This window comes from Trichosurus vulpecula, chromosome 3 (assembly GCF_011100635.1).
Source record: "Trichosurus vulpecula isolate mTriVul1 chromosome 3, mTriVul1.pri, whole genome shotgun sequence".
Taxonomy (NCBI): Eukaryota; Metazoa; Chordata; class Mammalia; order Diprotodontia; family Phalangeridae; genus Trichosurus; species Trichosurus vulpecula.
In genome coordinates, this window is record NC_050575.1 from 171983593 (window position 1) to 171998840 (window position 15248).

Below are 15248 nucleotides of genomic sequence, written 5' to 3' on the forward strand. Positions count from 1 at the left end.
CAATATGTACATAGAAAATTTAATACAAAATATAAACAAAATAATTCCCCCCAGGAGAGGGACTATTCAGGGAAGGGGGAGGGGGATAGCCTTCCTATAGTACAGAACACTTCAGATGAAATCTGAAGGAAGGTAGGAGTTCTAAGAGTTGGGAAAAGGATTAATTCTAGGCATGGGGTAGATGGAGTATTTTGTATTCCGAACAGAAAGTAGACCAATTTGGCTGAGAGTCAAATGAAACAGGTCTAGAAAGGTAGGGTGAAGTCAGATTGTAAGGGGCTCTGAAGGTCAAATAGGAGCCTGTATTTGCTTCCAGAGGTGAGAGGAAACAATTGGACCTTCTTGGGCAGGGTAGAGATATGACTAAACTCGTGCCTTAGGGATATCAGTTTGGCAGCTGTGTGGAGGATGGAGTGGGGATGGGAGAGGGGTTGCAGCCGGGTAGTTAGCACTTATTAAGCACTTAGTATGTGCCAGTCACCATGCTGGGATGCAAGAAACCAATGAGAAGGCTATCAAAGGAGTTCAGGCAATAGAGATGGCAGGTGTGAATTAAGGTGGAGGGGTTTGTGTGTGTGTATCTTCCTGAAGAACAAACAACAACGACCACCACCATCACTACTACTACTACCACTCCCCTTCCTCCTCCTCCTCCTCATCCTACTACCACCACCACCACCACTACTACCACTACCATTACTACTACTACTACACCTTAATCACTGAATAGGTGTTGCCTTAGTCAAACTGGGACCTGGGAAAGACCTTAGCTTAAAAAGACCAAGGTCTCCCACTGCATCTGGGGCCAACTCCAGTCATCCTGATCTATATCTTGCCACTGGACCCAGATGGCTCTGGAAGAAAAGGTGAGGCTGGTGACCTTGCACAGCCTTCCCTCACTTAAATCTAATTCTCTTATAAATTATGGCATCACCTCCCCAATGTCATGGTCCTCTTTGAGAACAAAGGACAAACACAACAACAACAACAACCTATATGTGTGGAAGGTAGATTTATTGAGGAGGAAGGATGGATAAGACTTGGCAGCTGATCCGTTTGGGGGTTAAAGGTGATGGTAACCCAAGGCTGCAAATCTGGGTCACTCAGAAGGATGGTGACACCCTTGATAGAAATAAGGAAGTTAAGAATAGAAACTAGTGAAGAGAGAAGATGGACAGCTTAGAAATCTGTGGAGAAAAGGTGCTATTTAGAAACAAATGAAGTGGCAATGCACTTTGAAAGATGAGTGATGGTAGTGCCCATGTAAAATCACCAGGAGCTGGGTGATTAAGTGTAATAAGCTACACCACAAATCCATTACAAAATACCATGTTCTGATGATTCTGAAAAACAGAAAAAGACCACAGACCAAGGCTTAGCTTCAGTTGGTTGGTCTAGGATTTGCCTAGTAGCTAATGGGATTAATGGTGACCAGTATCCCTAAATAGGTTTCCTCCTTTGGGCTGGGCCCCTCTGGCCCTCAGGCACTTGTCTACAAATGGAGATATTTCTCTGTATGGATTATAGAATATATACAAACTGCATTGGCTCCAGAAATAAAACCCAGGATTTAGCACATAGTGTAGGTGCTTAATTTAATTAGTGTTTGTTGAATAAATGAAAAAAATTAATTGGTTGGGTTTTTTCCTTTTTGATCTACTTAACACCAAATAATTAATTAGACTCACTGAATGTTTTGCTTTTCAGCTTTGTTGTTATTGTTGCAGACATAGCCCAAGAGGGAGAAAAAGCAGTGGCAGAAGATGAGTATCTGTTACATTTCCTTGAAAGGGCTTCTTTAAAAATGAATGGGGCAGGGGTGGGGGGGAGGTCAGAGCCAAGATGGCGGCTGGAAAGCAGGGACCCGCCTAAAGCTCTCCCCCAGGACCCTCCAAACACCTATAAAAATGGCTCTGAACAAATTCTAGAACTGCAGAACCCACAAAATGGCAGAGGGAAGCAGGGCTCCAGCCCAGGACAGTCTGGATGGTTTCTGAGTAAGGTCTATCGCACAGAGCTGGGAGCGGAACTGAGCAGAGCCCAGCATGGGCTGCGCCCGGACCAACCAGACCAGGAGCCGGGCAGAACAGGCCCTAGCACCCTGAATCAGTGAGCTGTGGCAGTTACCAGACTTCTCAACCCACAAACACCAAAGACAACAGAGAAGGTTAGTAGGAAAAACTGCGGGGACAGAGTGAAAAGAGTTCGTGGTTCAGCCACAGCCCTGGGGGCAGCAGAGGTGGTGCAGCTCTGAGGAACTACAACTGCAGTTGCTTCTGGCCCCAGGCCCACCTGGTGGGAGGAATTAAGTGGTGGATCAGAGCAGGAGTGCAGAGCCTGCTCAGATCTGAGTGGCAGTCTGGGTTGGCGGTTCTTGGGGGAAGAAGAGCACTGGTGTGGCAGAGCTTGCTGTGTAGAAATAGCTCTGAAAACAACAGTGCAGCCCCTCAAGCTTGGGACAAAGTACTCTCTACTCTACAAGCAGTCATACCCCGATGAAAAAACTCAAGGGTCAAGTAATTGGCTGGGAACATGGCTAGGCAGCAAAAACAGACTCTGAGTCAGACTCAGACTTTGGAATCTTTCTTTCGTGACAAAGGAGACTAAAACATACAGCCAGAAGAAGTCAACAAAATCAAAGAGCCTACATCAAAAGCCTCCAAGAAAAACATGAACTGGTCTCAGGCCATGGAAGAGCTCTAAAAGGATTTGGAAAAGCAAGTAAGAGAAGTAGAAGAAAATGGGAAAGAGAAATGAGAGTGATGTGAGACAACCATGAAAAACAAGTTAATGACTTGCTAAAGGAGACCCAAAAAAATACTGAAGAAAATAACACCTTAAGAAATAGACTAACTCAAAAGGCAAAAGAGCTCCAAAAAGCCAATGAGGAGAAGAATTCCTTGAAAGGCAGAATTATCCAAGTGGAAAAGGAGGTCTAAAAGACCACTGAAGAAAATACCACCTTAAAAATTAGATTGGAGCAAGTAGAAGCTAGCGACTTCATGAGAAATCAAGATATTATAAAACAGAACCAAAGGAATGAAAAAATGGAAGACAATGTGAAATATCTCATTGGAAAAACTACTGACCTGGAAAATAGATCCAGGAGACATAATGTAAAAATTATTGGACTACCTGAAAGCCATGATCAGAAAAAGAGCCTAGATATCATCTTTCAAGAAATCATCAAGGAAAACTGCCCTGATATTCTAGAGCCACAGCACAAAATAGAAATTGAAAGAATCCACTGATTGCCTCCTGAAAAAGATCCCCAAAAGAAAACTCCTAGGAATATTGTGGCCAAATTCCAGAGCTCCCAGATTAAGGAGAAAATACCATAAGCAGCCAGAAAGAAACAATTTGAGTATTGTGAAAACACAATCAGGATAACACAAGATCTAGCAGCTTCTACATTAAGGGATCAAAGGGCTTGGAATATGATATTCTGGAGGTCAATGGAGCTATGATTAAAACCAAGAATCACCTACCCAGAAAAACTGAGTATCAGGCTTCAAGGCAAAATATGGATTTTCAATAAAATAGGGGACTTTCAAGCTTTCTCAATGAAAACACCAGAGCTGAATAGAAAATTTGACTTTCAAACACAAGAATCAAGAGAAGCATGAAAAGGTAAACAAGAAAAAGAAATCACAAGAGACTTACTAAAGTTGAACTGTTTTGTTTACATTTCTACATGGAAAGATGATGTGTATAATTCATGAGACCTCAGTATTAGGGTAGCTGAAGGGAATGCGCGCGCGCGCACGCACACACACACACACACACGGTGCAGGGTGAGTTGAATATGAAGGGATGATATAAAAAATAAAATTAAGAGATGAGAGAGGAATATATTGAGAGAGGGAGAAAGGGAGAGATAGAATGGGGTAAATTATCTTGCATAAAAGTGGCAAGAAAAAGCAGTTCTGTAGAAAGGGGAGAGGGGGCAGGTGAGGGGGAATGAGTGAATCTTGCTCTCATCAGATTTGACCTGAGGAGGGAATACCATACACACTCAATTGGGTATCTTGCCCCACAGGAAAGAAGGAGGAAGGAGATAAAAAAGGGGGGATGATAGAAGGGAGGGCAGATAGGGGGAGGAGGTAATCAAAAGCAAACACTTTTGAAAAGGGACGGGTCAAGGGAGAAAATTGAATAAAGGGGGATAGGATAGGAAGGAGCAAAATATAGTTAGTCTTTCACAACATGAGTATTGTGGAAGGGTTTTGCTTAACGATACACATGTGGCCTATGTGGAATTGCTTGCCTTCTTAGGGAGGGTGGGTTGGGAGGGAAGAGGGGAGAGAATTTGGAACTCAAAGTTTTAAAAGCAGATGTTAAAAAAAAGTTTTTGCATGCAACTAGGAAATAAGATATATAGGCAATGGGGCATAGAAATCTATCTTGCCCTACAAGAAAGTAAGGGAAAAGGGGATGGGGGGGAGTGGGGTGACAGAAGGGAGAGCTGATTGGGGAATGGGGCAATCAGAATATATGCCATCTTGGAATGGGGGGAGGGTAGAAATGGGGAGAAAATTTCTAATTCAACCTCTTGTGAAAATCAATGTTGAAAATTAAAACATTAAACAAAGGAATAAATGAATAAACAAACAAATGAATGAATGAATAAATGAATAAATAAATAAATAAAATGAACAGAAAGGAAAAAAGCCACCAGGAGAGGCCAGTTTTAGTCAATGGTGCCATCTTCTAATGTCTCCAAATGCTCTTTAGCTGCTGCCTAGGAAGTCTTTTCATGAGGTGGTTAGGGAAAATGGGATGATGATGTGAGACCTTTGAGCATTTTGTGGGCAATGGGCAAAATAAATCAAAATGGTACTGTTAGTAGAGGAAACACCTTGGGTGTCAGGGTTAAGAACAGGGACAGATGGGCTTCTTTTAAGCAGCTCTGTTCAACCCCCTTTGGCCCAACTGAGAGCAATAAAGGGTCCACATTTATCAGCCAGAGCTAAAAGGGAAGAAACATTAATGCTGAGATGGTACTAACAAAAAGGGTCATTTTGCTGCTCTGTAAACAGCTCACTGGGCTTTCAGGGGCTGAGTGCCTCTTTTCAGAGTTCTCAGCAGTTCCCTGCTCCCTGGAAACCCTCCCTCTTTAATCCTGTTGATGATGGCGATATCTGCTAATTGCGAAATTCATATAAATGAGATAGGTCAATAAGCCACTCCACTGATGTTTAATCTCCTCAACCCAGTGATTCTGAAGTGTCTCTCCAGTCCTGAGCTCCCTTCCCTCAAACCATACCACCATAAACACCCCCCTACACCCACAGACACTCATCTTTTCCCTTGCTCAACCCAAGCGTGCTTACCTTTTCCAGTGGGAATTTCAATAAATCCAGGCTCTCTACACTGTGCCTCTGGATCCTCTTAGGCCTGGCCCCTGGGAAGACAATGGGCACCACAGTCAGTTCCAGCCCTTCCATACAAGTGCGGTGGTGTCTCAGTGAGCAAAAATGCTTAGGACCTGGGCTATTTTGGGTAATTGAATTTTGTTGTTGACTTGGGGTTAAGCAGCCCTTGTTAACAAGCTTCTCCAATTCAATGACCAGTCATTGCTTCCTTGTGTGCTTACTAATAGTTTTGACTAGCCCTACATCTGTTTTCCTCATTTGGGTATAGCCCTTAGGATTCTACCAGGCTCAGGATCATGGCTCTGATCACTAGTGATCTTCACAAATAGGACTGGGGTTAGAGAAGATAAAGGAGATTGGCTAAACCTAGCAAGTTACTTTTTCAATAAATCTCCGATGTTAGCCTTGCTCTCTCATTTTCTTCTTTCTCTTAGAAGTCAAATATAGAAAATGTTTTTATATTTTTTGAGTTGCAGAGAACCACAGATCTAGGCTTGGATGGGGATCTTAGAAGTCATATAGTCTAACCCTCTCAGTCTAGAGATGAGGAAACTGAGGCCCAGGAAAAATTATTGGTTAATCAAGGTTTCACTCTATGCAGTGACAACTACATCTTAGGGTACATGTCTAAAAATGGGATGCCAGATGCCTTTGATGAATTCAAATCACCTGGACCAGATGAACCACATCCTTGGGTTCTGAAAGAGTTGGCTGATGTGATTGCTGAGTCACTGTGGGTAATGTTGAAAGATTGTGGAAAATGAGAGAGGTACCATTGGAGAAGGCAAATATTGTCCCAATTTTCAAAAAGGGGGAAGAGATGGGGTGGAGTGGCAGGACAGGATAGCTATGTTGAAGTCTCTGAAGGGCTGCCCTGTGGAGGCAGAGGGACTAGACTTACTTTGTTTGGCTCCAGTGGACAAAGCCAGGAGCAATGGGGGTCCAGGGGGAGTTGCGAAAAGGTAAAATTTGGCTCAATGTCAGGAAAAAGATCCTAATGATTAGAGCTGATGCAAAGTGGAATGGGGGTATTTCAAGGAGTGGTGGGTTCCTCCTCCTCCACCCTCCAACCCCCATAGAGGTCTTCAAGCATCAGCTAGACAACCACTTGTCAGGTACATTACAATGATGATTTTTTTGGTGTATGAGTTGGCCTGGATGCTGGCTCCCAGCCCTCAGATTCTGTGATTTCATAGCTATGTATTTCATCGCTTGTGTTTCATCTAAACGAGTCAAGTTCAGCAAACACTTGCTTCCATGCTAATGGCTACAATCAGACTAGAAGAACTTGTCTGAAGCAGAGCTGGGATTAGGAGAGTGCCCATGAGAAGACCAAATTGAAGTCTGGATGCAAACTTGCTAAATTATTTTTTCTTTGCTATGGCTTTTCTGGTGTTACCCCCTTAGCAATGTACAGTTGTCCAAACAATTTGCACCCGCCTGTGATAAGGCAATGGAACAGTGATATAGCTGAATTTAAAAAATGCCTTTCTGGAATGAATCACATGAGGGTTTGTTCCTGTGGACAGATTCACTTTTCTTAACCAGCTCAGCTCCATCTAATATTCTAAAGAGCATGAGTTCCCTGGAACTATATTAGCTTGTTTCAGAGTGGGAAGGAAGGTAAGGAAACTGACCTAAGAGCTGACATTTTTAGAAGATACACAGAGCAAAAATGTTTGTGGAGTTGCTTTAAATGCCTCACAGGACTTTACCACTGACTTTTGATCCATTTCTTCAGTGTTACCTAGGGCAGGAGTCACTCTGGCCAGTGCAAAAAATTAGGGCATTAAGACATAAAGTGGGTTAGTGACTTACCCATGGTCAAAATTTAAAACTTAACATGGTGGTGGGAGAGTTAGGGTGTAATTCCAGGCCTCTCGACTGCTCCTTTTAATTTGTTTCCAGTAGGTTCCTCATTACCCTATGGAACATCAAACATCTCTCTATGCTTCATGGACAGTCACTAACGAGGGTGGGGTGGGGAAGCACACTATTTCTTTGCATTTTTGAAGCTGGGAGGAGGGGTAAGTGATTTCTTAAGGTGAAGTGACACATGAAATCTTGAAGTCAAAAGTATTTGGCTGGATTTTGGGCCCACCTCAGTGGGACCCCTACTCCAATTCCCAGGGTGAGGTTAATTGATTGCACCCTGGGGGGAAATAACCAGAATGGCTTACTTCCTCAGCCATGAACACTCCCAGTCCCCCAAACATGTCCTTGGACCTGACCACTTCCCCAAGTCTGATCAGTCTGCTCTGCATCCCCACCCCTCAACTCTATCCTATGGATGGAAATAGAGTCACTCTCTCCAAAGAAGTGTTCCTTTGCTTAGAAGTAGGAGGTGGGATTAAAGCCATGCCTCAGCTCCGTTTTCCAGCTGAAGCCAAGTCTAGGTTTGGGATCCCGTGAAAGTTCAGAGAGGGTGGTGGGGTCACAAAGGGGGCCCCTCCACTCATTTCTAGGTCCATGAGATGACAGGTTCTATGATATGTAGTCCTTGTGAAAGCTAAAAAGGAGAAAGGAGCAGCCTGTACTTTAAAAACACCATCACTCACTCTTCACACTGAGGCAATAAATCTCTCTGGCAGCTTGCCTGGGATAGAAGTGTGGAGATAACGTCTGGTGTAACCTTGGAGCTGTGGGAGTGAAGCCCGTGTCTGGTATCCCCTAGGTGCTGGTAGGTGTATGGCACCTGAATGACCTGGGCAACCATCCAGGAAACAGGGCAGAGCAGGGAGGGGAACAGGATTCCTCACAGACTTCAGGGTGCATACTCAGCTTGGCATTCAATGCCTTCCATAGTGTGGCACCCAATTTTATTTCTCTGAGATTGACTGCCATGCTTTCCACTCCAGTCTATTCGTCCTTCAGTGCTTAGCTCAAGGCCCATTCTCTACCAAGACTTCCCTCATTACCTCCGGCTTCAGTAATCTCTGCTCATCTGCAACATTCATAGTACTATTCACCTGGCGTGGATTATAAGCTAAGTCTTGGATTATTAGTAATTTTTTTCCTGTTTGTTATTTCATCTACTCAACCAGACCATGAGCACTCTGAGAGTAGGAGCTTTTATAGTTTTTTGGAGAGTGAAGAGAGCCTCTAATTTTGCAAACTCTAGCTTTAGCTGACTTCTGACCAAGTGGGTGGGTTAAGGAATAGTCCCCCTCCTACTCCTAGGGAGGTGGCAGGAAGCTAAAAAATAAAACCCGATTTCTTGGTTTTGTTCGAATTGAAAATAGTTTGGCTAAGCTGGGACCATTTACCTTACAGGTGAGAAAAAACTAAGTTTTGGTAGTCAGTTCTCAATTATTTGCATGTAGTCATATGCTCCATCAAGGGATCCATAGGAAATGTTTATTCCCAGGCTGGCTTTTCATAGACAAACATTTTCATTGATTCCCCATCCTACACATCTGGGAAGGAGACTGACAATTCTGGCTTTTGGATGTCGCCTTTAAAAGGCTAGGTATTAGGGTAGGGACGGGAGTTCTTAGTATCTTTCATTGTGGACTGCCTGTCCTAAGGGGAACTGAAAGCTCAGAAAGGGAAGTAATTTGTTCTGAGTGTTGCATCTGGGTGGGAACCAGATTCCAACCTATTTGTCCATACTCTCCAGGGGGCCAGCCTTCCCTAGGCACATAAGATTTAGGTAGTTTATTTTAAGGGAGATCTAGATTGTCATCCTGGCTTCGTGCTAAGCTAATGGTGTGACCTTGGGCCAGGAACTTCCCCATCTGGTCTTTGGCTTCCCCATGAGTAACCCCATGAGAGGTTAGATTGAAAGTTCTTAACCTTATTTTTGTGTGTCTGTTGGACCCTGATGGCAGTCTGGTGGCCTATGGAAATGCATCAAGTGAATACACAGGACAAAGAAAACCAATTATATTGAAATAGGGTTATCAAAACATTTTTTTTTTAAAAAAGCAAGTTCATTGCCCTAGATTAAGAACCTCTGTACTAGAGATAATCTCTAAATATTTGAGTGCGGGTGATTCTACAATTCTAGAATTCACATTAAAAAAAAAAACATTAAAAAAAACCCACTTAATACAGTCTTAATGGCATGCCACAGACAATGCATGTTATAGGAAAGGTCCCTTGCAGGTAAGATGGTCAAGCAGAGTGTCTTAGAAGAAAGAGGTTGTTGGATTTGAGCTAGGGTTAATGAACTCAAACTAGCTGATATATTTTACTCTCCCAAGTAAAACAACTCCCAAACCTAGTTAAAATAATCATTTGTCCTTAAGAAAGCCCTTGAAGAGTTCCATAAATGGTAACCACATCCAGGGTTATGGTTTGCTGATGAGCCATCAAATCACATCATATGGGTGGTCACTATCTCCATTTAGGGGTAGGCCCAGCCATGTAGATCATTTCCCAATCCCTTACAACCAGATTCAATTGTACTAGACTGGAGATAATCACAATATCCCAGAATATTGGAGCTGGGCTCTTAGGATCACTTAATCCAGCAGTTCTCAAAGTGTGGTTGGGGCATACCCGAGAATGGCCTGAGACTCTTTCTGGCCTCTATGAGGCCAAAACCCCATAGTTTTCATTTTAGAGGCATCTAGGTAGCACAGTGGATACAATGCTGGAACTGGAGTCAGACACTTATGACCATGTGACCCTGGGCAAGTCATTTACATTTTCTGTGCCTCAGTTTCCTTATCTATATAACATAGGAATGACAATAACAGCACCTACCTCATTGGGCAGGGTTAATGAACTCAAAGTAGCTGATATGTTTTACTCTCCCTGGTAAAACAACTCTCAAACCTAGTTAAAATAATCTTGTGTCCTTAAGAAGGCTCTGGAGGAGTCCCATAAATGGTAACAATATCCGGGGTTACGGTGAGGATGAAATGAAATAATATTTATAAAGTGCTTTGTACTTTATTTATTTAGTGCTTAACATACTCTAAAATGTTAGTTTTGAAATTTTTTTCATAATACTACTAAGATATTTTAATGCTTGTAAATATTGATAGATATTACCGACATCAACAAAAGCTCTTTGGGTGATCCTCGATAATTTTTAAGAGTGTAAAGAGTGCCTGAGACCACAAAGTTTGAGAGCCACTGATCCAATCTAGCCACATTCTCCAGACAGACCCCAGAAGTGAAATGACTTCCTAGTTACGATGCTTATTTATAGTAGAAGTAGGAAGAGAATCCAGGAACAGAAGATAGAATCTTTATTCCCAGTCCAATGTTCTTTCCATGACACCAAGCTGGTCAGCACTCTCTGGGCTATAGGTCTTACTGATGAGATAGTTCAGCATTTAACTAGCCCCTACTACGTGCATGGGTGGCTAGGCGACACAGTGGATAGAGTGCCAGGCCTAGAGTCAGGAAGACCTGAGATCGAATCTAGCCTCAGATACTTGCTAGCTGTGTGACCCTGGGCAAGTCACTTAAGCTTGTTTGCCTTAGTTTCCTCAGCTGTAAAATACACCGGAGAAGGAAATGACAAATCGCTCCAGGACCTTTGCCAAGAAAACCTCAAATGGAGTCATGAAGAGTTGGACACAATGGGAAACAACTGAACAAGAACTAGATGTATGACCCAGCAAAGGGAGGACTAAGGGGAATAAAGTAAAGATGAATAAGGTCTGGTCCCTGCATTCAGGAACTCATCTTCGACTGAGAGATGAGGGCAGACCGAAGAGGATGCCTATCACCTCTATGGGAGGTAGCTTGTATAAATGCTGGCCTGGCAGCCAAACATTGCCATTTCCCTGGCTCCCAATCACTTGGGTCACATCCCAAAGTCTCTCAAATTGCCATCTCTCAAATACCAGATAATGAAATTGTCTGGGATGGAAATGAATTAGTTTTTTAAAAGAGCATCTTGCTGAGTTCTGAGCAGTATGGCCCTGACCCAACTAGTGGGAGCCAACTTTTGTGTTAAAATAACCACAGTGTCCTAGGTACAGGATTTGCTGAGCTGAGGTACACTGTGGGGAGTGGGGGACAGACGGCGGTGGGGAGGAAGAGAAGGGCCATGGGGTGTGGTGCAAATTGGCTGCACAGCAACAAAGTGCCTTAGAGGAGACTGGGGGCTAGTAAAAGGACAGTGAGCCCCAAGTACTGCACACTCCAGTCATAGATAAATATCCCAAGAGATCCGTTAAGGGACTTGGGTTCATTTTTAAAACCCACTTTCCATGCACCTCCCTTTCTTCTTTGCAAAGGTGGGAGACTCTGGGTGCAGAATACTGCAAATATTGTAAAGCAGTTTATTTGTTGGTTGGTTTTGAAAAACTGTTTTTTCTCCCTTTCTTCTAAGTCTTTGTTCAAAGAGGTGGCTTGCTGGGGGAGGGAGCTATTCAGAAATTGACATGATGTTTCAAAAGCAGAATAGAAGACCCCTCCTCCTATTTTCCAAATGCTCACATTTGGGGAATTTAGGTATTTATTATCCTCTCCCCCCCACCCTCCAGCATTTTTTTCTTTCCAACTTGGCTTTGGTTTGGAGACAGAGAAAGGCAGTCTTCATTTGCTTAGGGCACTAGCAACAACCTAGTCCTGCCTGACCTCAAATGGGAGGGAAAGGGGCCAATTAAATGCTCTAGGCTTTCTAATCATTAAGGAGTGGTTAATTACACATCTCCCTGCTTTTCTTGGGTCTGCAATAGCATTAGGTTAAGGCAATTAATCTTTGTTCTTCCTGAAAGCCTCACAGTGCCTTCCTACTGGTAATTTCATATGGGTAATCACCAGAAATTACCTAAACAATTCAGACTACACATCTTGATTGTGTTATTATCTTGGCGATGGTTCCTATCTTGGCAACTGGGTTTTCTCTTTCCCCCTGCATATAGTACTGTTCATTTCCCAATATGGAAGGTACTCTTTGGAACCAGGTAGCCTCTCAGTTATCTGTGGATGGATTATCCACTCAGACCTATTACTGAGAACATTCAGTCCCGTCTATTGGGATGGCTTCTCCTAGCCCTTGATATTTTTCTGGGTCATCTCCCTTGATCATCTGCAGGGATATAAATTTCTATGAACCTTAGTCTAATCCAGAATAAAAAAGGTAAGCCTGATGCAAAAAATGAAAAAGAAATCATATGATACTTTTCAAAGCCAAAGAGAAATTTGCTTGAGGTTGGTAATGGTGATGGAGGTAAATTTATCCGAATGACTGTGCCTCCCCATCCAGTAATACCAACAACTGGGAGTGTGTCTCCTATTTTTCCATCTTCTGTTACCTCCTATCTTTCCTATCTTCCTACTGTGGGGGGAGTCCCTGAGGATGGCCAATGGTGGGCTTCCCAATAGTGTCCTTTACTTACCACACCCGGTGAAAATCTTTCTCCATCTCCCTCCCTGTCTTGGTGGAGGGCCTTTCTCCCAATCATCACGCAAGGACCTGGGAATCAGACTCAATTTCCCCGCCTCTTCTTCGAGACTGTTGGCTCTGGACAGGGCCTCCCAAACCACTTGATCCTCCACCATGAAGATGGGCCCTCTCTGGCTCCCGTGGGGGCTGGAGTAGATGTGGAGATTGAAGGACTGAAATTGACTGACTAAAATCTCTGTGTGTGTGTCTCTAGGCTGGTCTTGCTCCCGCCCTCCGTGTTTATTGGCATGGTGGCCAGGCAGTGGCCGACAGTCGGAAAACCTCTAGGGCAAGTCTAAATGTGTTCTCTGTCTTGGGGAGTTTGCTGAGGTGTTTTGAATCTAGAAAGTTCAAATTTTTCGGCTAGGGACTGGCTGAGCTTCCCTCTGACTGCCTGCATTCAGGGTATATTTACGAGGCCCTTTCTACTTCCTGCCCCTCCCCTTAATAAACAGCCTAAAGTGTTTGGAAGTTTGCAGCCCTTTTACCTGAGACAGCAAACTGGTCACCAGCATGGTTACTAGTCAATGGCCTTCCCAGTTTATGACTTTGAATTTTTCTGAGCTGTTTGCCCTTTCAGCTAGGGTAAAGTGTGTGAGTGTGTGAGTGTGTGTGTTTGTGTGTGTGTGTGTGTGTGTGTGTGTGTTTTTCTGAGCTGTTTGCCCTTTCAGCTAGGGTAAAGTGTGTGAGTGTGTGAGTGTGCGTGTTTGTGTGTGTGTGTGTGTGTGTGTGTGTGTGAGAGAGAGAGAGAGAGAGAGAGACAGAGACAGAGACAGAGAGAGAAAGGGGAGGGGGCAAGGATGTCCAGACTAGGTATAAATTCATAGAAGTGAAGGAAACGTAAATAAACCTCACGTATTAGAACTTGGGACCCCACTTGGAGCTTTGGGTGGTTTGAAATAAGGTTTATTTCACCCAGAAATAATATTACTTGAGAACTCAGTCCATAGAGGTGAGATAGGGTGGAATGCAAACCGGCTTCAGACAGAGTTGAGTAAATTTCTGGGTGACTGAGCCATAGCCAGTCACTTGAGGAAGCTGGGGTAGATTGGTGTCCAGACCCTGTAAGAGGTCCTGCCTTCTCTCAAACTGCTGCTCTGTGCTTCCCATCAAAGGCAGGATCTTGGACTTCCCCAAAGGGGCATCTCAGGTGGGCTTACGGACTGAACTTGCCCAGAATTGGCAGATTCTTTTCTCTCTGAGCAATCTGGAGCGCCAGACATTGCTCCTCCTCCCCCAGCCCCCTACTCAGAATGGGACACGAGACTAGACAGAAAGTCTATTGTGCAGACTTTGGAGCATAGCAGGTTAACCTTGAGAGATGGAATGGCAGGCCAGGTCTGGTAGCAGCTCGTTCAGAGGAAACTGGCCCTACTTTCTCCCAGTCCTGCTCATATGAATTGTTCTCTAGCTGCAGGCCATGTCCTAATCTCAGCCACTGACTAAGCTCCTACCTCTACCAGCTATTTCACAGGTGCTACTACTCTCAAATAGGACTAAACAAAAATGTGGCTGGCTCAGGACAGCTCAGTTCCACTGCAGCAAGAGCTGCTTAAATGAAGACATAACCGGCTGATGGGTCTGGGTCGGGGCTGGTAAATATGTATGAAGATGGTTCCATTTCATTATGTTTGTTTTCTATGGAGAAGCTTATTGCACAGTCCAGAGCCCTGGGCCTTCTTTCAGGGTTTCTCTGAAAGTTGCCAATAACAAGTGTCATTTTTCTTTTGCAAAGAGGCCCCTGCTGGGTGCTGAAATAGCACCTTTTATATAATCAGAGAAGCCTTTATGGGGCTTCAGGAAAGGGGTGTTGGCAAATTGGGTTCCCTCCTAGCCTCTCTTTCCTTTCTCCTGATTCACTCCTTCCATGCCAGCTTGCAAGTCCATGGCTTTCTGCAAGTTCTTGGATGTCTGGTCTCAGATTTCTCCCAGGCCCCTCTACTTGAAGAAGGTTTGGACCCGGCTAGAGAGCTCTTTCTGAAAAGACCCTTGGTTTCTTTTGAAATCTTGTGTATTTTATTTTATGCTCTCATAAATATTACTCTGGGAAGGGGAAGGTTCTTCCCCTTTTTTGTGCAGCCCCTGTGGCAGTCTGGCAAAACCTTTGGGCCCCTTCTCAGAGTATTATTTATAAATGCATAAAATAAAATACATGAGTTTTCGAAAAAACCCAATTGTATTGAAACACAATTATCCCAATATAAAAATAAACAAGTTAAGAACTACACTAGAGTATTCTCTACCCTCTACCTGGGATTTCATCTACTCCATCAATGCTCTTTAGTAATTGCAGATGGAGAGAGAGTCAGGGCTGGAGGTGACTGGTGGAAAGGAAGCAGCAGGGCAAGTGGCCAAGAGGACTCTATCTCATGGGCCTTTTTTAAGGGGGATGAATCGGAGAAGGAATGAGCAAGGGTCTAAAAGTCCCAGCTCTTCCTGTCCTATGACCCAGCTGGCCTGGGGGATGGGTGGGAGGGGGAAGAACATTAAGCCCCAATGCTGGTAGAACACCCAGCCCT

At 43.9% G+C, this 15248-nt stretch overlaps 1 protein-coding gene across 2 annotated transcripts in view; it reads right to left on the reverse strand.

The window, feature by feature from the left end:
* Positions 1 to 15248, reverse strand: part of GPSM1 (G protein signaling modulator 1) — a 135965-nt gene that overhangs the window by 40912 nt on the left and 79805 nt on the right. For both annotated transcript variants that reach the window (XM_036751770.1, XM_036751771.1), the window contains exon 10: positions 5334 to 5404. In XM_036751770.1, coding sequence (XP_036607665.1) covers positions 5334 to 5404 — 71 coding nt within the window. The remainder of the gene's footprint in view (positions 1 to 5333; positions 5405 to 15248) is intronic.